We start from the raw sequence: 20,532 nt of genomic DNA on the forward strand, positions 1-20,532 counted from the left end.
CTGTGTTTGTTTTTAAGAAGACGGTGTAATTACCTGTTTTGTAGTGATCCAGATTAGCAAAACAGGTGGTAATTCAGGGGTTGGAGTGTTGGTGCCCTCTTGTGGACACAAAGTGAAACTGTTGCTTTTACAAAGTTTAATATGGATGCAATCCTTACTGGTTCTCTGGTTTCTGTACTGAGAGGCAGCTATTGACTTTCCCCGCAGTTTTCTGGGGGTCGTAGCAGTGGTGAAATTCACTTTTTTAAAACTACTGGTTCTGTGGGTATGACGGGTTCTGTGGGTGTGGCTTGGTGGGCATGGCAGGGAAAGGATACTGCAAAATCTCCACCCTACTCTGGGACCAGCCAGAGGTGGTATTTGCTGGTTCTCCAAACTACTCAAAATTTCCGCTACTGGTTCTCCAGAACCTGTCAGAACTTGCTGGATTTCACCCTTGAATCATAGATTACAGAAAAATAGCTTTGGGCACTAGTTGATAGCTCCCTGCCATCTTATTACAAGTTTTTATTTATTGCTACAATTAAAGAAATGTATATATTCTTCAGATAGAGGTACTGGAAAAGTATTTTATGATAAAAGCAACTTTTGAATGGGTCTAGAGTCTAGACTCAAGCTGTTAGCATAAATAAGGGCTTCACATTTAAAGAGCTTAGTTTTATATGCTAGTGTTTACAGGTTATATACTATTTTTTTTAAAAAAAATAATACATGGATTATAAAGGAATTTGCAAAATCATTCACACAGTCCATAGTTAAAAGGCAAAGGTTCCCCTTGCATATATGTGCTAGTCGTTCCCGACTCTAGGGGGCTGTGCTCATCTCCGTTTCAAAGCCGAAGAGCCAGCGCTGTCCGAAGACGTCTCCGTGGTCATGTGACCGGCATGACTCAATGCCAAAGGCGCATGGAACGCTGTTACTTTCCCACCAAAGGTGGTCCCTATTTTTCTACTTGCATTTTTGACCTGCTTTCGAACTGCTAGGTTGGCAGAAGCTGGGACAAGTAACGGGAGCTCAGCCCGTTACGCGGCACTTGGGATTTGAACTGCTGAACTGCTGACCTTTCGATTGATAAGCTCAGCGTCTTAGCCACTGAGCCACTGTCCGAGTCCATAGTTAGGCAAAACCTTTTCTTAGTTCAACTGACCTGCTCCTAAAAGGTATGCAACTTTCTAAGATCTCTAGGAATAGTCAGGTTAAACATATGAGAAAAAAAAATAAAACAGGAAATTGCTTTTTAAAGCACTTTTCACTTTGGAAGCCTAGCCAATTTCTTGAGCTTTTGTGCTAATAGCCTTGTGCTATTAATATCTTTGACCAAGTCAGTGTTTCTTTCAGATGTGTAGACTTTAGTTCCCAGAATTCCACAGGCAGCAGCCCCACACAAAGTTGCTGAGACTGGCTTAAGACTGCTCTTAAATTCATCTACCTGCCTGAGCCTCCTTAACAGCTCCATCAGCCATCTCAGTTTTACCTTTGGTGTCTGTCCCGATTAATCTTCCCTCTTGCCTTCTAGCTTCACACAGGAGGTTTTCTTCCAGAATTCTCTCTCTCTTGGTGCATCAACGGACCTATTGATCCGCGACTGAAGGTTATGGATGATTCCTTTGGAAGGCTTTGGGGAAAAAAATCTTAAATTCAAGAAGGGGAAGGCTCTTGACATGTACTAAGCATAATGGCACAGTATCACCTCTAGTACCAGAGGCCATTGCTGAGAAGTGTAAGTGGTTGTGTTCATTCGTGAGCCGGTTGGCCACCATAGAGCAAGTGGATTAAATGAGGTTGGTTTTTTTCTGATCCAGCATATCTACTCTTAAATGCTTTTCTAACAAATGCTTCTCCGCCCAACTTTTATTTTCTCTAGCTGCCTTTCTTTGAAGTGAATGGAGGAGGCCCCAGGACCACGTGAAGGCAGTCGGCAGAGGTGTCAAACCACATCCCTGCCTTTGTCTCCTGAAACTGTCGGTCCTGTCCTAGTGCGTCGGTCCTGCCTTTCTTCACTCACCTTTTGCTGATCGAAGGGTGGCAGCTAGGCCCAGAGATTTCACAGCTGGCGGTTTCACCTTTGTGCATGCCAATCGCAAGGTAAGATCTTCTAACTGTTGATGGGATCTGGTAAACACGGGGACCTTTGGAGCAGAACTGCAGGTTTCATTTCTGAACAGGAAGGTTAAGGCAGGGTTTGAGGAGAAAAGATTTACCTATCCCTACAAGCCTCAGGGAGGTTAACCAAAATCTCTTCACCTATTTCTGGGGAATGAACGCTGGAATTATTGGGGGGTTCTTGGTGATCTCTGAGCTTGCCTGTTCGCAATATATTCAAGATATTCAAACGCATCTGGAACTTTGCGTATGTGTGTGGCAGGAAGGTCAGAAATGTTCGTTGGCACGACAGCAAGGATGCATTCGGTGTTTTGCCGAGCGCTGGTTTTTTTTTCAAGCAGGATGTTTGTCTTCCTTTCAGAGCTGAGCATCGACTCTGTCCGCCATTTTGCCCGCTGATAGGGGCACGTGGGCTCGGGTCTCCCTTGCAGGCGGCTCTGGTGTGAGCTCTACTAGGGCAGGGATTGAAAAGGAAGTTTGGAAGGGGAAACTTTCTTCTGAAGCACCTTCCCTGGACACGGGACATTTTTAATTTAGCTGTAGGTATGTTAAGTATGATTACTTCTCCGAACGGTGGGAACTTTCAAGAGTGTTGAGCTTATGGGGTTAATTCCCTATGGAAGGAGGCCAGGGGGCGTCTATTAATGTATATGGTTAATATTTATTGACAAATACATTGGTGGTTTCAAACAGGATTAAAGTTCCTTGGTCCTCTCTGAACTTGGTTGTTTTCATTTCATTACCAAACTAGTAATGAGGTTGCCTCATTTGGATCATGAAACATCTGCAAGAAAACAACTAAGCTCAGAGAGTACCAAGGACGTCACAGTCCTCCTCCTCCTCCTCCTCCTCCTCCTCCTCCTCCTCCTCCTCCTCCTCCTCCCCCCCTCCTCCCTACGTTGGGTAATGAAACATCTACAAGCTCAGAGAGCACCAAGGACCTCTCATTTCAATCCTGAGCTACAAATATTCTTGTTTATTGATCAGTAGAATTCTTCAGTCACACCAGACGGACTTGGGGAGATCTTGCTCCTTTCCCCGAGGGTAGCAGGTTTTACTGAATCCCACAATAGCAAATTATTTATTTAGTTGTCCTGTGCATATAGCTGCCCATCTCACAAATAAGTCACCCCTTCCTCAGGACACTGTTTAGTTTACCTGGGCCACGGACACGTCTTTTCCTCCTGCTATTGTTTCTCTACCCGTGAACCCCTGGGGCTCAGATTCATCTGCCTGACATCTTTCGTTTCTCCAGGAGAACGTTCGGAGACCACCCCTCCAAAGAAAAAACCGTTTGGAAAGTTTGATCAGGAAAAGAGGGCTTGGGGATTAACTGGAGTCTCGTGGGAATGAACAATGACGGAGATCATGGTTGATGCCAACAAGGAGCACAAGGAACCAGGGTCTCGGTAAGGAGAGGGTCTGCGTGTCTGGGTCAAGAAAGAGGAATGCCTGTTTGCCCAGTTGGTTATGTGAAGAGCGTGTAATCCAAACCTCCACAAATTTTAAGATGTGTGGATTTCAACTCCCAGAATTCCTAGAAGGAGATAAGTGGGAATGCTGGGAGTTGAAGTCCATACAATGCCAAAATTTAATTAATTTATTTAATTGAGCCAAACTATGTTATAATAATAATTTTAATTAGCAATTTTATGATGTTTGGGTATCTATATTTTTCTTGACTGTACACCGCCTTGAGTCCTACGGGAAAAAGGTGGTATAGAAATATAATAAATAAATGAATAAAATTGGGAAACATGGCAGGACATCCAAGGAGATTCTTGTGTCACTTCTAAACCTACCATGTTCGATCTTGTGTAGTGCCTGGCTGATTGGGAGAGTCCCTTGGGAGTTGGGTGGCATAGAAATGCGACAAAATAAAATAAATAAATAAACAGCTGCTGTGATCTCAGTGCAGGAGTAAATTTTGATTGAACTCTCGTGGGGTTACCACCCATTGACAGTTAGGCAGTTCTGCCGACAGCTTCTTTTAAGCCATTTGTCTATCCCAGGAAAACGCCAGATCGCATATTGGGTTGACTTCCTTTGCTGCATGGAATTTATTCATTTGTTTGTTTGGAAAATTTATATTGCCGCCTATTCACTCACGTCGATTTACAGGAAATAAAAACACAATATAAAAGAAATAAAAATAATAGAATAAAAATAAAAAATGATAAAATAATTGTGGTTTGTTTAAAACCATTTGTCTGAAATGGTATAGGGTTTCCTGCCTGAGCAGGGGGTTGGACTAGTAGACCTCCAAGGTCCCTTCCAATTCTTTTATTCCATTCTTCTGTTTCGTTGAATAAAGAACCGCTGGCTGCTCATTTAATAAAGCCAACCCATGCTAGGACTTGGGACCTTGTGCGAATCCCACCCGTGGTCAAAATGTGTTTATTATTTATTTATTGAATTTATACGCTGTCCTTCCTACTCCGTATATTATATTAACGTTTGCACACAAACGACTGGAGGGGGTTTTTTTGGCAGCACAAAATCAGTTGGCCTCTTTCGTTTGCGTTTTCTCTTTCGTAGGTCACAGGAAACAGCGGGGCGCAAACCCGGCAGTCGCATCCCACTTCTGGACAGGCTCTCGGCCACGAGGGGCATTTGGGAGCTTCTGGATGTCCAGCCGGAGCAAGTCAAGAGGTTGCTCTCGTCGCACCAACCGGGGGTGAATAACTAGCCCTTTTTAGAAGGACTGAAATTTTTGCCCAGGGTTTCTTTCCTGCAAAGCTGATCTTTTCAGATCTGTTGGGATTGGGCTAATTTGCTGATCCATCAGAGTGGGGAGGCAGGGAACATTGCGGGTCCCATCCCCAAGGGAGATACACCCGGTGGGAGCCAGAAGAAGAGCCTTCTCCATGGTGGCTCTGTCTCTCTGGAACATCATTCCCCCAGAGATTAGAATGGCCCTCACTCTAATACTCTTCCGGAAGGCGCTGAAGACCTGATTCTGCCAGTGGGCGTGGGGAACCCAGAGTGGGAGGGAGCCCATTCAATGGCTTGTGTGATCTGCTGTCGCCGAGGCGGGGGGTGGGAGGTGATTTCGTTATATGGTACTACATTAATTTATTTGATTCCTTTTGTTACTTTTTATTGTTTTAAATGTGGTTTTATATTCTGTAAGCCCCCTTGAGTCGCCGTGGGCGAATAGGCGGCAATATAAATTCAATAAATAAATGCAGAAGAGCCTTAAACCTGGTTCTGCTGGCTGGCCTGCCACCCTGATAGGGGCACCCAAGGCCAGGGGTAGCGGATGGGATATAGAGAAGATAACATCCCCATGCCACCCATTCTTTTGTTTTTTAGTTTTCTGTTTAATCCTCTTAATTTTAATCACTTATTACTTTTTTATTATATTGTAAGCCTCCCCGAGTGGCTGTCACAGGGAGATGGGTTACTTAAAAATTTAATCACTATAAATCCTACCGAAAGGGTGAGAGAAATGGGTATTTAGGAGGTGGTGATGGTTTTGCTTTGGGATGTGATTTTCCAGCAACCCTCCTGTCTCAATTTTTCACCTCTTTCAGTCATTCATCGTTGCTAGAAATGGGAACGCCGCCACCAAGACCCTTTTCCTCCGGTTACCTGAAAGTGACAATAAGATTGTTGACCTTTTTCCTCTTGAAGACAATCCAGGTGAGTTGGTTTGGTACTGGAGCTTTCTGTCCCTGGGACGTGAACAGGGACACCTGGCAATCTCATGGAACAATGCAGCATTAAGCGGTATTTTCAAACCAGTGCTAAAAATATCTTCAGTCAGTCTTAACGTTAGAAGAGAATTAAATAGTCTATGGAGATTCTCCGTCATCCAGGTCATGGTTGTCCCAAAGGTGATTTTTCAGGAGGCAAGTGGACTTCCTTGTTTTTTCTTTGAAGACGTTTCGCTTCTCGTCCAAGAAGCCTTCACATGATGTGGGAGTATGAAGGGATTTCCAAACAAATTGCAGACTACAGGAACCATTTGCAAGACTCAGGTGACCCTGAAGTCACAGATAAACCTCCAAGTTCCTCAGCGACTCTCTAAAAGGATGCAAATGTCCAGCTGTCTGCAAGGAATATAAATCCTTCCATTCCCCACCATCCAGTCAGAGCCGAATAAGTTCTTGGATGAGAAGCAAAACGTCTGCAAAGAAAAAACAAGAAAGTCCAATTGCTTCCAGAAAAAAGCACTTTTGGGTTAGAAGAAAATGTTTTCAGCTCAGGATTAAGCTGTGGGGTCCTTGGTGCTTTCTGAGGTGGGTAGTTTTCTTGCAGACGTTTCATTACCAAACTAAGTGATGTCATCACACTGATGATGTTCCCTAGTTTAGCAATGAAACGTCTGCAGCAAAACTGCCAAGCTCAGAAAGCACCAAGGACCCCACAGTCCTCACATTTATGACGGAAAGATGTTTGCTTTTCTTTCCCACAAGGAAGCTGCATGAATGAATGTCTACACCAGGGGTCTCCAACCTTGGCAACTTTAAGACTTTGCTGGCTGAGGAATTCTGGGAGTTGAAGTCCACAAGTCTTAAAGTTGCCAAGGTTGGAGACCCCTGGTCTACATTTTCGGGGTTCTAGAGTTATACATGTAGAGGAGAAACCGGGAGCGTGGACCCCTTCCTTTCCCTTCTCTGGCAGCCCCCCCAAAATTTCACCTCCTTTGCTTGATCTCATGATGGGAACCCGAAGTGTGGGAAATAGGAAATGTCCAGGCTTTGAGCTACCGTTCCTCACTTCCTTGCCCCAACCAGTTGCTGGACCTCAACACTCACCGTGTCTCTTCTGGGGAATTTCGAAACATCATTTCCTTCTACTTAAAAGAGGAAGTAGTTTGGAGAAGCACCAGTTGTTGCAGGCTGCATACTTGCCTTGTAAACTGGCGACCTCCTTAAATTCTTGACCGTTAGTTCTGCCTTTTTCCCTCCATTCTCCGGCTCTCACTTTTTTCTCAACTTGCTTCCCCTGAATTTGGTGTTCCCCGTCTCTGAACAGGTGAGAAATTCTTCCTTGTGTTAAATATGTATTTTTAATCCTACCTTGCTTCTAGGCAAAACAGCAATGTAAACAGATGCTCTCTCTCTCTCTCTCTCTCTCTCTCTCTCTCTCTCTCTCTCTCTCTCTCTCTCTCTTTCTCTCTCTCTCTCTCTCTCTCTCTCCCTCCCCTCCCTCTCTCTCCCCCCCTCCCCCAAAACAGGGAGGATTCCTCCCCAAGTAAACTTAAGGAAAGAATAAGGGGGCGAGGGAGAGAAGCACCTTTCCCATCCAGGGGAAGAAGAAAGCCAGGGCTCTCCATCAGGGGTGTCCAATCTTGGTAACTTTAAGACTTGTGGACGTCAACTCCCAGAATTCCCGATGGCTGGCTGGAGAATTTGAGGAGTTGAAGTCCACAAGTCTTAAAAGTTGCCAAGATTGGACACCTCTGCTCTGCATAACAACTGGAAAGAACTGGTACAGCTTCCAGTTTTCTCTTGCAGAATTACCTAAATTTTGCAAAACCCAGGGGCAGGAGTGATGCCAAGTGGGCAGCTCTGCGTCTTTGGCATCTGCTGAAAATGTCAGGCTGGTTTTCTTGCTTTTCAAAATGCCACTAATTATTCCAGGGTGAATTTGTCTCATGGTTGATGTTTTAGGGCTTAAACTACTTTAATATTTATTTGAGAGCTTACACTATTGCTTCTGCGTTTCGTGCCTCAGTATAGAAGGAAAACTTGAAACTTTCAAGAGAAGAGGCTCTTGGCGTTTGAAAAACAAGAGTGTTCAGGATCCTTATCCTTGCCTTGAAGGAAGGAAGGACGTAGAGAACACGAAACCACAGAATCAGAATCCTAGGGCTGGGAGGGAGCTTGGAGGTCTTCTAGTCTGACCCCCTGCCAGGGCAGGAGTCCCTTATTTCTTCCTGGACAAATGGTTGTGCCATCTTTTCTTGAAAACTTCCAGTGATGGAGCACCCACAACTTCTGAAGGCAAGCTCTTCCATCGACTTAATCGTTCTCACTGTCTGGAAATTTCTCCTTCATTCCAGGCTGGATCTCCCTTTGACCCAGCCCATCCATCCCACTTCTTGGTTCAATATTTTTTTTCCCCTGCTGGTTGATTACCTCTTCTTCCTGAGATGATCCTGGCCCTGAGATCTTTTTCTCAGGCCAGAAGTGTCAGTAAGTGGAATTTCAGACTTCCTTCTGCCCTCCAGATGTTCTGTTGTGAACGGCGGATATGTCCCAATCCACCGAGGGAAGCGTTGAGTCAGGTTGTTGGGGCATCGTGCAAGTCATTAATTTCCAGACTCTCTTCTTTTTTTCCCCTTTGCCTTTAGTAGGAAATTGTGAAAAGAAATGGGAAGAAATTGTTCTGATTATAAAGCATGTGCTTCACTAGTAAGCACTGGCCAAGGACGGAAGCTTCCTCCCCCCCCTCCCCCCCCCCATGGCAATCATCTATAGATAGTCCTCGTTCAGCCCAAAATTTCCGTGGTTAAGCGAGACAGCTGTGGAGTGAATTTAACGTTCTCGCCGTCATTGTTAAGCGAATCACTGCAGTTGTTAAATTAGCAAAATGGTTGTTAAGCGAATCTGGCTTCCCCATTGATGTTGCTTGTCCGAAGGTCGCAAAAGGGGATCACGTGACCCCGGGACGCTGTGATTGTCATAAATATGAGTCAGCTGCCAAGCGCCTGAATTTTGATCACAAGATCATGGGGATGCTGCAGTAGTCGTAAGTGTGAAAAGCGGTCATAAGTGCATGCCACTTGCCAAGCATTTGAATTTTGATTACGTGACCAGAGAGGTAAGTCATTTTTTTTGATACTGCTGTAACTTTGAACAGTCACTAAACAAATTCTCTCTCTCTCTTTCCCTCCCTCCCTCCCTCTTTCTTTCTTTCTTTCTTTCTTTCTTTCTTTCTTTCTTTCTTTCTTTCTTATTTTCTTTCTTGCTCTTTCTTTCTTTCTTTTCCTTCCTTCCTTCCTTCCTTTCTTCTGCAGCCCTTCACCTCAAAGGTTCTCAGTTGTATTTCAGAAACCTTTTGGAACTGCTTGGCTTTCACTTTGTGAGCAGGTGAGCCCCAGGGAGAGGGAGGTTGTGGTGTTGAAGTGGGCTGGGAGGAATTTACAGGTGCTGAATGTGACTTTCATTAATCCGGTAAGGGCCAGATATCAGGCTCCTAGCATCTGCCCTCTCCCAAATATTTCCGTTCCTCGGAAGACCTTCCAAATTGTAAGAGGAGATTGGGCAGGCTTTGGGAAAAGAGGTGTAGGAAAGAAATATCAGACCGCATGCCCTGACTATAATCTTTAATGGTCCGTTTTACTCTTTTAATCCTTTAACTATTTTTAACTTGTTTCTATAATTTGTAAGCCACCCAGAGTCACCTTGCGGAGAGGGTCAGCATAGAAATGTAATAAATAACTAAATCAGTCATAAATGAATGGGGAAAAAAGGTAGCACGGAAGGCCTACAAGGAGCCAGTCATGGGTATCATCGTTTTTGTCATTGTGCTTCTCTTCCAGGGATATCCTGCCCTGTTTGCTCAGGATCGCCCATGCCTTTCAACTCCCTGGCAGAGCTGATTTAGATGCAGTTGCCACCTTGGGCCCAAGTGAGTGAGAATACCCCACCTTCTGCTTTGGGATTTGGGGAGGGTTTGCCTAATCGGGTTGCTTAATATCTGTACTCTGTGGAACTTTGCAACGTGGTTTTTCATTTGAACAAGTGCATGCAGTTTTTGAGAAAGTGGAAGGTTTCGTTTTATTCGGAAAGAAGTTGTTAGATCTTTCTTTCCACTCCAGACTTACCATAGGGATTCCGGTGGAAGAGAATATTTGTATCTCAGGGTTGAATGGGGTGTGTGGGGTGTGTGTGTCCTTGGTGCTCTCTGAGCTTGGTGGTTTTCTTGTAGACGTTTCACTACCCAACTAAGTAACATCATCAGTGCTAGATGGGAGTGTCATTTGTGGAGAAGAGGAGGAGAAGAGTGTGTGGGTGTGTCTGGTGCTCTCTGAACATATTTCATTACCTGACAAAGTAACATAATCAGTGCATTGAAGATGTTACCTAATTGGGTAATAAAACATTTGATGTCATAGAACAGTTTTGAAGCCCCCCCTCCGCCCCCCCCCCCCAGGGTTCCTCTCCTCCATTTCTTGTTTTTTTTTTCCCCTCCTCAGCATTCTGGGCAATGCCTCTAAAACCTACCAACGGCCTGGGCTCAGACGACGCAGAAGCCAGCTGCATGGAACCCAACGGGGACCTGCTGAAATCCAAGAAGCCCTCGTGCTCCATCCGCGTGACGTCCGAGGACGCCGCCCTGTGCATCGTGAACCCCCTCTTTCTTTCCGTGCACAGCGACATCGAATGGCTCGACCTGGCCCCCGGCCTCTACCACTCGACACGCAGGCGGGGATCCCAGCCGCTCGCCAATGGCTCAGCGAGGCAAGAAGCCCCAGTTAGTCTGGAACGTCTCAAGTCTCTGGAAGAGAAAGAGAAGACGGGAGAAGGTAAGGTTTGGGAAGCTCTCGGGGGCGGGAGGGGGGCTTATGGGTATAAATTCCCCCCCCCCCCGGTTCTCCTGCTTTGGAAGAGCATGATTTACCAATAGAAGAGAATCTTTGTAGCTCAGTGTTGAACTGTGGAGCCCTTGGTGCTCTCTGAGCTTAGGGGTTTTCTTGCAGACGTTTCATTACCAAACTAGTTAACATCATTAGTGCTAGCAGTAGCATTGATGATGATATCTAGTTTGGTAATGAAATATTTGCAAGAAAATCACCAAGCTCAGGGAGCACTAAGGACGCCATAGTCTCCTCCTTCTCCCCCTCCACTCCACAAACTCCACACCCATCTAGCACTGATGATGCTACTAGTTGGGTTATGAAATGTTTTCAAGAAAAGCCCCAAGCTCAGAGAGCACCGAGGACCCCACAGTCGTCCTCCTCTTCCTCCTCCTCCTCCTCCTCCTCCTCCTCCTCCTCCTCCTCCTCCTCCTGCTGCTGTACTCCGCAAACCCCACTCCTTACTAGGACTGATGATGTTACCTAACTGGGTCATGAAATGTCTGCAAAAAAACTCCCAAGGTCATGGAGCACCAAGGACCCCACAGTTAAACCCCGGGTTACAAAGATTCCTTTTCTATTAGTAGATACTACTGTGTAATATCACCAGTTGGCATTCTAGATGGTTGATGGAATAACACAGATTGGCTAATTTGCCCACGGGCTCCTTTCTTGCCGTTTTCTTCCCCGCAGACCCTCGGCCCTGCTCAGCCTCTGCGCAAGCGGATTTCCTTCCTTGCACACCGTCCTGGAAGAGTTCGGAAACAGAGGCCCCGCCACCGTGGTCTCCCACCGTGTCCCAAAAGGAGACCCGCTCTCCCCACCGTGTTTCCTGGGTGGAAGGGATCTCGGCCGACGCTTTTCCCTGCTTGAAAAAGGCCCGTTCCGAATCCTTGTTGCTGAACGACTCCATGTTGCTGCCTCTCATCCCGGAATTGGATTCACTCTCCATCAGCAGCATGGAGGACGAGGGCGAGGGTCTCCTTCCTGCCACCCCTTCGCCGCAGAAGAGACGGCGCCCCTCCTCCATCACCTTCACCCACAAGGTGCTCCACCGTCTCTCAGCCATGAGCAGTGCCCTGACCGGCTTCCTCTCGCTCGAGCGCCGGGTCGCCAAGCGGGTGCAAGAGCTGGTCCAGGAGCCCACGTCGGACGTAGGAGGCCTGGTGCAGAACTTTGTGGAGCACATCCAGCAAGGAGCTGGGTCCCGGCACCCAACCAGCACTGAAATGCTGCAGGAGATACGGCATATGATCAGCAATCTGAAGGGCTACCTGGGCGAAAGTTCGGATCTGCGCGCCTCCTACTGCGAATATGGTGATGCCGAGGAACTGGATCTCGGTATGGAACGGGGTCTTCCGAGAGATTTGGGGGCGGGGAGTCCGAAAATGATCCATTTTGGGTAGCAGTGATGGCTGCACAGCAGAGATGCCTCAGTAACAGCTGGCAGGATTGGGACCCCACAGTTCGACTTTGAGCGACAAATGTTCTCTTTAGTGCTGGAAGGGAGTGGAAGTGGAGGAGAAGGAGGAGGAATATGGGGTTCTTGGGGTTCTCTGAGCTTGGTGGTTTTCTTGCAGGCGTTTCATTACCCAGCTAGGTAACATCATCAGTTTTAGAAGAGAGGGGGGCTTGCAGAGAGAGGGAGGAGGAAGAGAAGGAGTACTGTGGGGTCCTTGGTGCCCTCAGAGCTTGGTGGTTTCCTTGCAGATGTTTCATTATTAAACTAAGTAACATCATTGGTGCTAATTAAACCAACCCTGTTCTACAGGGGTTGAACCCTGAGCTACCAATACTCTCTTCTCCTGGTAGAGCAAAGTTTCGCTAGCAACTCCTCTGTCTGCAACGACTCCCAAGGAGTTCACCCCTCAAGTCTGTTTCCCAGAAAACTGATCATAAATATCTCTTGCCCTATCTCCGAACAACTGAAAATACTTCTGCGGTTTCCACTCTGGGCTCTAGGCAGGTTTACGACAGGGTCTGCTGACACGAACGCCGATAGCTTAGGAAATCAACCCGGTCTGTGGTCGGGATTGTGATGTAAGCAGTGCCGTGTGTGGCTTTGACAGTTGAAGGAGAGGTTTGGGGCGGTGGATGTGACGGGGATGGGGGGGGGAAAAACCAGAAACCAATAAAAGAGACTATTCGTAGCTCAGGGTTGAAATGAGGGGCCTCATTTCTCTGAGCTTGGTTGTTTCCTTGCAGGCATTTTATTACCCAGCTAGGTAACATCTACGGTGATAGAAGGGAGTGGGGTTTATAAAAAAAGACCAAACCTCACTCCGTAGTAGCACTGAAGGTGTAATCTAGCTGGGTAATGAAACGTCTGCAAGGAAACAAGCAAGCTCAGAGAGTCCCAAGGACCCCCACAGTCCTCCTTCTCCTGCACTCCCTTCTAGCACTAAAGAGAAGGGTTGAAATGAGGGCTCCTTGGGGTTCTCCAAGGTTGGGGGTTTTCTTGCAGGTGTTTCATGACCCAACTAGGGAACCATCATCAGTGCCAGAAGATAAGCAATCAAAGAATCAAGCAGTAAACAACAGCTTAGTCAAGGAACCACCCAGAACAAACCCACCAACACTGACAGAGCAAGCCACTTGAATATAAATAGACAGCAAGCCCTTCCACAACTGATGACGTTACCTAGTTGGGTCACGAAATGTCTGCAAGAAAACTACCGAGCTCAGAGAGCACCATGGCCCCAAGAGAGCTACTTTCAACAGACAATTAAAAAGTGGGAAGCTTCTGAGCTCACCTGCACATCCTTTTGTGCAAAATTTGGAAGAAGCTTTGGGTTTGCAAATTAAATTCCAGCTTTAAGATCTTTTTCTAAAGACAGATAATCCCAGCTGGTTTCCTGTGTTAGTTTCCCACAAGGTTTTCAGGTCATGTTTACCCAAATGGGTTTATCTTCTGGTAAGTCTCCAAAAACAGCTGGACAAAGGTGGGAAAGCTTTCTTAACTCGGCAGCCCTTGAACCCAGTTATGGCACGGAAGGAGGTTGTAGGTTCAGTCTCGGTCCTTGCAGCTCAAAAAAGGCAGGGGAACAGATGATGGGACATCTCTGCATAAGCCATGATTGGTTTGACCAGTGATGTCTTGAAGACACACCGGTGATTGGGTTCCCACCTGGGGCCCCAAGCTAAACTCTGTGATTTGCAAATTGAATTAACACTGAAGCGGGGTGGACTTCAACTCCCAGAATTCCCCAGTTTCTCAACTTTGGCAATTTTAAGAGGGGTGGACTTCAACTCCCAGAATTCCCCAGTTTCTCAACTTTGGCAATTTTAAGAGGGGTGGACTTCAACTCCCAGAATTCCCCAGCCAGCCATGCTGGCTGGGGAATTCTGGGAATTGAAGTCCACCCCTCTTAAAATTGCCAAAGTTGAGAAATACTGGACTACACTACACCAAGGTAAGGCTGGGCAACCTGTAGCCAGTGAAAGTATATAAGAATGGCCATGAAGAACATAAAATCAGCATACCAACATTGGAAAAGCAAGACATCTTGCTCAAAATATTGAAAATGTCAGTCCTACCTACAGATGCGATGCGGCCCTATCCACTTTGTTGCTCTCGACCTTCCTGAGATGTTAACTGCTACTGTTGTAGGCCAAAGGGTTGCTCCATCTTGGACAATATGACCTAAACAGATGAAGTTGGCTTGCAACCAATTGCCTAAGAAGTTAGTCCCTAACACCAAAGGACCCACCTCTTGGCTCCAAGGTCATTCTCTTGACCTTGGGGGACTGGAGGCTAAAACATATGAAGAATAGGTGCAGGAATTGGGTGTATCTAGTTTCATCAAAAGAAGGACTGGAGGGGACAAGACTGCAGTCTTGCAATATTTGAGGGGCTGCCACAAAGAGGGGGGTCGACCTATTCTCCAAAGCACCTGAAGGCAGGACAAGAAGCAACGGATGGAGACTAATGACGGAGAGAAGCAATCTAGAACTAAGGAGAAATTTCCTGACAGTGAGGACAATTAATCATTGGAACGACTTGCCACCAGAAGTGGGTGCTCCAAGAAAAGATTGGAGAGCCAATTGTCTAAAATGTTATAGGGTTTCCTGCCTGAGCAAGGTGGGGGGGGGTCGGACTAGAAGACCTCCAAAGGTCCCTTCCAATTCTGTTATTCTTCTTCTGGCCCAGGTTCCGTGATGGAAGATGCCCTTTACAAATGCATCCTGAAGCCGCTGAGAGATACGATTTATGCCCAGTTGCTGGACTTCCATACCCGGGATGGGTCTCTGAACCGTTTGCGTGAAAATCAGCTGACTTTGAGCCAGCAAAGCTTGGAAGAGCTCGGAGTGGCAGCCGGGGTGCCCGACGGGGCTTGCCTGGAGCGTATCCAGACCAAGCTGAGTCTCCTGCACCAGGCCTACTCGCCCAAGAAGAAGGAGACGCAGATGCTGAAGGTCTGCAAGATGCTTTATGAGGCCATGAACCTCCACTGCGAGAAGGCAGGTAGGAAGCTTCTGGGTGGGCTACCTCTCAATTCCGTTAACATCTACTTCCGTGATCACGGAAGACATTGATAGGGGGAGGGGAGAAAGTAGGGGAAGGTTACAATAATAAAGGCAGGAAATGAATAAATAAATACAGGTAGTCTTCCACTTACAACAGTTAGTGACCGTTCAAAGTTACGACGACATGGGAAAAACTGACCTATGACCAGTTTTCCCACTGATGACCATTGCAACATCCCTCTGGTCATGTGATCCAATTAAAACTGTTTTTCCACTCTTGATGACTTTTGTAGCATCCCCATGATCACATGATCAATATTCAGATGTTTGGCAGCTGGCTCATATTTATGACGGTTGCCGTGTCCCAAGGCCCTTTTGCTAACTTCTAACCAGCAAAGTCAACTGGGAGGTCAGTTTGATTTAACAACCAGGTTACCAGGTTATCAATTGCAACAATTCACTGAACAACTCAGGCAAGAAAGTGGGGCAAAACTTAACAAACGTCTCACTTAACAAAAAGCTTGGGCGCTCAATTGTGGTCATAAATCGAGGACTACCTGTAAATAAATAGAAATAAATATTGCCAAGCATCCTCAGCCCCCGCTTCCTTCCTTCCTCCCTGAGCTGCTTCAGATGTCTGCTGCCCCTCCCCATAATATGCCTTTGCTTTCTATTTTTGGAAGAGCCGTTTGGTGCCGATGACTTCCTGCCAGTTCTCATCTATGTGCTGGTGCGCTGCGATGTGGTGTCCATACAGCTGGATGTGGAGTACATGATGGAGCTGATGGATCCCAGTCAGCTGCAGGGAGAAGGTAGGGTGGGCTTGCTGGGCTCCAGCTGGATCTGTTTCCGAGGAAGAGTTTTCTTCCACTAGCCATTAGGAGATCATCTTAAGTTCTTGCTAAGACTCAGAGGTTCTTCTAAATGTGGAATGAAAGTCCTGGTCAGTCACCAGGAGGCAGTGAATTCTAGTCCTGCCTTAAGCTGAAAAGTGGCTAGTCTCACCTTAGACATGAAAGCTGGCTGGGTAACTTTGGGCCAATCGCCAGGGGACAGTGAGTTCTAGTCCTGCCTTAGACACGAAAACTGGCTGGGTGACTTTGGTCCAATCTCTCAGTCTAACCTACCTCATAGGGTTATTGTGGGGAAAATAAGAGGATTCTTGCCTCTTCAATAATTGCCGCTTCAGTTATTTAAAATAATAAAAATTGAACAATAAAATAAAATTGAACAATTAAATAAAGATTGTACTTTCTGTACTAGAAGCCTTGGGGTTATTCAAAGTGCCCTGTTGCACAGGGAAGTGCCCTACCTATTGTTGCCTTGAAAGGTGAGAGGAGACAACAAGAAACACAAGAGTGGCTTGAAGTTGCTTGGGGGGCTTAACTTGATCTTGCAAAAGATCTGTCAGAAACCTTCGAACTGTCACTCCCAAGATTTTTTCCGAAACCTTACTGTGTTTCCCACGTTCCTATCCTCCCTTCCCCTCCTCCTGCGTTCTAGGGGGCTACTACCTCACCACCTGGTTCGGGGCCCTCTACCACATTGAAAACTTCCAAGCGACTTTTACCCTCACCAGGCAGATCAGCGTGGAGGCCCAGCACTCCATCCATCAGTGGCATCGCCGCCGAACCATCCATCACCACCATCGACGCAATTTGCAGGTGAGGGTGGAAGGCAGGTGAAAAGAGAACATTAAAGTCGAACAGGCAAGGCAAAACATCCCTTCAGTGTTTCTCAAACCGTGGCAACTTTAAGTGATGTAGACTTCAGTTCCTAGAATTGAAAATTTCTGTTGCTAAGTGAGACATTCGTTAAGTGAATTTTGCCCCATTTTACGACTTCTTTGCAACAGCTGCGAAGTGAACCACTGCAGTTGTTAAGTTAGTGACGCTAACTAAGTGAATCTGGCTTCCCCATTGACTTTGCTTATAAATAAATACGAGTTATAAATATGAGTCAGTTGCAAAGCATTTGAAATTTCAGTCATGTGACCATGGAGATGCTGCAATGGTTGTAAGTGTAAAAACTAGTTCATACCCGGGTACCTCCGAGACCGTCTTCTGCCACCAATAGCCTCCCACCGACCAGTCCGTTCCCACAGGGAGGGTCTCCTCAGGGTGCCGTCAACCAAGTTATGTCGACTGGCGACGCCCAGAGGGAGGGCCTTCTCTGTGGGAGCCCCAGCCCTGTGGAACGAACTGCCCCCGGAAATTCGTAAGATCTCCGACCTCCGGGCGTTTCGCTGCGCACTGAAGACCCTGTTGTTCCGCCAGGCCGGACTAACAACACAATAGTTTTTAAATTGGGATATTTAAATTTATTGGGGTTTTAAATCTGAGCCACTTATTTAATTATTTTAAATTTTATATTGTTGTTTTCTTTGTGTTTTTAAACAGGCTGTACACCGCCCTGAGTCCTTCGGGAGAAGGGCGGTATAGAAATAAAATTATTATTATTATTATTATTATTATAAGTTACTTTTTTCCAGTGCCGTTGTAACTTTGACAAGTCACTAAACGAACTGTTGTAAGTTGAGATCTTCCTGTACTGGGACAACATTTTTGTGTCCAATTAGATGAGTTTTGAAGCAGTTGAGTACTGAGGTACCACTGCAAATAGATGTTCTCTATGATCCCCAGTGGAAGAGTGTTCATGCATCTCTGGCTCTCCTTCTCTTTCTTTACACCATTCGTGGCATTTGACCCTTTTCCCACAGACTTCGGTCTTTGCATGATGACTTCCCGGTGAGTTTGTGCCCATTGTTGGGATGCTGTGACCCCATGGTCATTCGTTGTCTTCCTTCTTTTCAGCACACCCTCTACGTCTCCTTCCACGAACCTTTCAATAACCAGAAGACCATCTCCGTTCCTCCCGACATGACCACGGCATTGGTCTGTGCAGCCTGTGCGGAGAAGTATGGCATCTCTGACGGTGCCGCCTATGGCCTTTTCGTGGTATCGGACAACTCCTCTCAACTCTTAACGGAGGACAGCTGCCCACAGAAGATCCGTGCAGAACTCCTCCAAAGAGAGGGCAGTGTCAGTTTTGTTTACAAGCCCAAAAATAGCACCCTGACCGCCTCTGGTTCCGGTCTGCTTCTGGAGGCTGTCAACTTGACTGAGTCCCACAAGCCTCTTGGAAGGGTGGGGATGGAGCAGTTGGACGGGGATTGACTATGGCCATGGACCTTCCTTCCTTGTCTTGTCTGGGTTGGATGAAGTTTCCAAGTTGGCCTAAATCAGGAGTCAGCAATCTGTGGCTCTGGAGCCGCATGTGGCTCTTTCACCCCTCTGCTGCGGCTCCCTATCACTCAAAATATGCATCACAACCGCCAATGTGCGACACGCCCCTGCACCCTATTTATTGAGCTTTTCAACCCCTGGTAGGCCAACCATGGATAAATCCAAGAAAAGAAAAGTTTCAGAAGAAAACAGAACGTTTAATTCAACTAAATATGTTAGTTTTGTGGCCGCTCAAGAAATAGTCAGGCACGGAAAGGGTTTAATGGCTCCCGGTGTTTTCTTTTCTGTGGGAAACGGATCCAAATGGCTCTTTGAATGTTTAAGGTTGCAGGCCCCTGGCCTAAATCCAGGAAAAGGCTGAGTTTCTAGGGATTAGACTAAACTAAGACTGGCTCAATGTCAGACCTGTCTCAGCTTGAGTCTCTAAAAAAGAACAATCCTTAATTCTGTTTTGTTTTGTTTTACAAAGATATAGTTAACTAGATGTCAAGTGAACTACAGCAGTGCAAAGCCAGAACTGAAAATCGCGCGCCAAAATCCCCAAGTCTAACTTTCCTTTCTTTAGATACCTCCCCATGCTGACACCCCCTCCCCCCCAATGTCCAATCAAATTCAAAGAAGATATTTTCCGAACGGTCTCTTTGATATGCAGCTGTATTCCGTTCTCCAGCTGGTCGACCTTGAAACCCACGTCTCGAGGAGATACGGTCAACTTTTTGTTTTCCTTGAATCCTCCCCCCTCCCATGCAGTCCCCCCCACCCCCCGAGTTCATGGCAGTCTGGCACTGAGTGATAGCAAAAGGCAAGCTTGAAGTGGCAGCTGACATGAGGACTACAGAGGAGAAATCTCTTGAGCAGAAGATCTTGAAGTGCTGAAGTGCTCACCTTGGCAGTGGCTGTCGTCATCCCTAAAACTAGTAACGGAGAGGAATGGACTGTTGTTAAAGTTGTTCTAACTGTCCTCCTTCTGGTTCCTCCCCACCCAAAAGGGGAAGAACCAGCCTAACACGAAGGTTTCTAACAGAGGAACTGGGAGAAAAACATAAATGGCGTCACCAACTCCAGGCTGTGAAGGTCTCCGACTTTCACACGTAACTTCCTTCTCTCCCCTTTTGCTCAACTTTTTTATTGCCTTCTCTCATCAGCTTTTCTGCAGAGTTGGCCCCGTGTCTCCAATCGTACAAACCGAGTGCATTTCGCTACACACACCGTGGGCTGGCTGGAAGGCTTTTTCGTCCACCCAAGACAGACTTATCGAGTGGATTCTGGAAAAGTCAATTAAACGTACTGGCTTAATTTTTACATCTCCCTTTTTAAAATCATGTCCTTTTCTGACCCTGGATTTCTGGCGTTTCCTCCTCCCCTGTCCTTCAAGAGAATGGGAGCCATGTCTATAAATTTGATGCAGGCCTGGTATTTTGGTTTAAGCCCTTTGTAATTTTTTTAAGAAGTGCAAAGATCCCCCCTTGGTGAACGCTGCATCCTCATAGTGGTGTTTGCGGATAACAGTGGCCACCAAGGAATTATTTGAAGTGTCCCATCCCCCTTTTCCCAATGCTATTAATATCTTTTTACAATCAAGGCCTTACAATATCTGGAGTTTGTTGTTGTTGTTGTTGTTAGTTGCGAAGTTGTGTCCGACCCATCGCGACCCCATGGACAACATTCCTCCAGGCCTTCCTGTCCTCTACCATCCTCTGGAGTCCATTGAAGCTCAATTAAGGCGATTAAGCTGCCTGGAGTGATATATACTGAAATGGGTGTTTTTGAGGTGGATCTGATAGTGATTTCTTTACAGCGGTTTGCAATTCACAACTATTTGTTTAGTGACTGTTTGAAGTTACAGTGTTCTAGTCCAGTCCCCTGTTCAAACAGGAGACCTTATACCATTCAAGACAAGTGGCTCTCCAGTCTTTTCTTAAAAGCCTCCAGTGATGGAGTGCCCACAATTTCTGGTGGCAAGTCGTTCCACTGGTTAATTGTTCTCACTGTTGAGAAATTTCTCCTGAATTCCAGGTTGCTTCTCTCCTTGATTTGTTTCCATCCGTTGCTTCTTGTCCTGCCTTCAGGTGCTTTGGAGAATAGTGTGACCCTCCCTCTTCTTTGGGGCAGCCCCTGAGATATTGGAAGACTGTTATGTCGCCCCTCATCCTTCTTTTCATTAAACTAGATATACCCACTTCC

At 46.4% G+C, this 20,532-nt stretch overlaps 1 protein-coding gene across 2 annotated transcripts; it reads left to right on the forward strand.

The window, feature by feature from the left end:
- Window positions 1-76: 76 nt before the first annotated feature.
- RINL (Ras and Rab interactor like) lies at window positions 77-19,650 on the forward strand. Of its 2 annotated transcripts, XM_034438142.3 has the most exons (13): window positions 77-2,085; window positions 2,465-2,646; window positions 3,359-3,512; window positions 4,642-4,780; window positions 5,640-5,748; window positions 9,074-9,146; window positions 9,599-9,687; window positions 10,256-10,585; window positions 11,330-11,977; window positions 14,787-15,101; window positions 15,787-15,915; window positions 16,607-16,767; window positions 17,917-19,650. In XM_034438142.3, exons 3-13 carry the CDS (start codon window positions 3,460-3,462, stop codon window positions 18,277-18,279), a joined length of 2,409 nt encoding a protein of 802 aa, XP_034294033.2. In that variant the 5' UTR covers window positions 77-2,085; window positions 2,465-2,646; window positions 3,359-3,459; the 3' UTR covers window positions 18,280-19,650. The 2 variants fall into 2 exon arrangements, with proteins under 2 accessions (XP_034294033.2, XP_087732185.1); XM_087876059.1 differs by lacking the exon at window positions 2,465-2,646 and having other exon boundaries at window positions 1,865-2,085.
- Window positions 19,651-20,532: the final 882 nt, after the last annotated feature.

The sequence above is a fragment of the Pantherophis guttatus genome, chromosome 10, assembly GCF_059756535.1.
Source record: "Pantherophis guttatus breed Tessera chromosome 10, ASM5975653v1, whole genome shotgun sequence".
NCBI lineage: Eukaryota > Metazoa > Chordata > Lepidosauria > Squamata > Colubridae > Pantherophis > Pantherophis guttatus.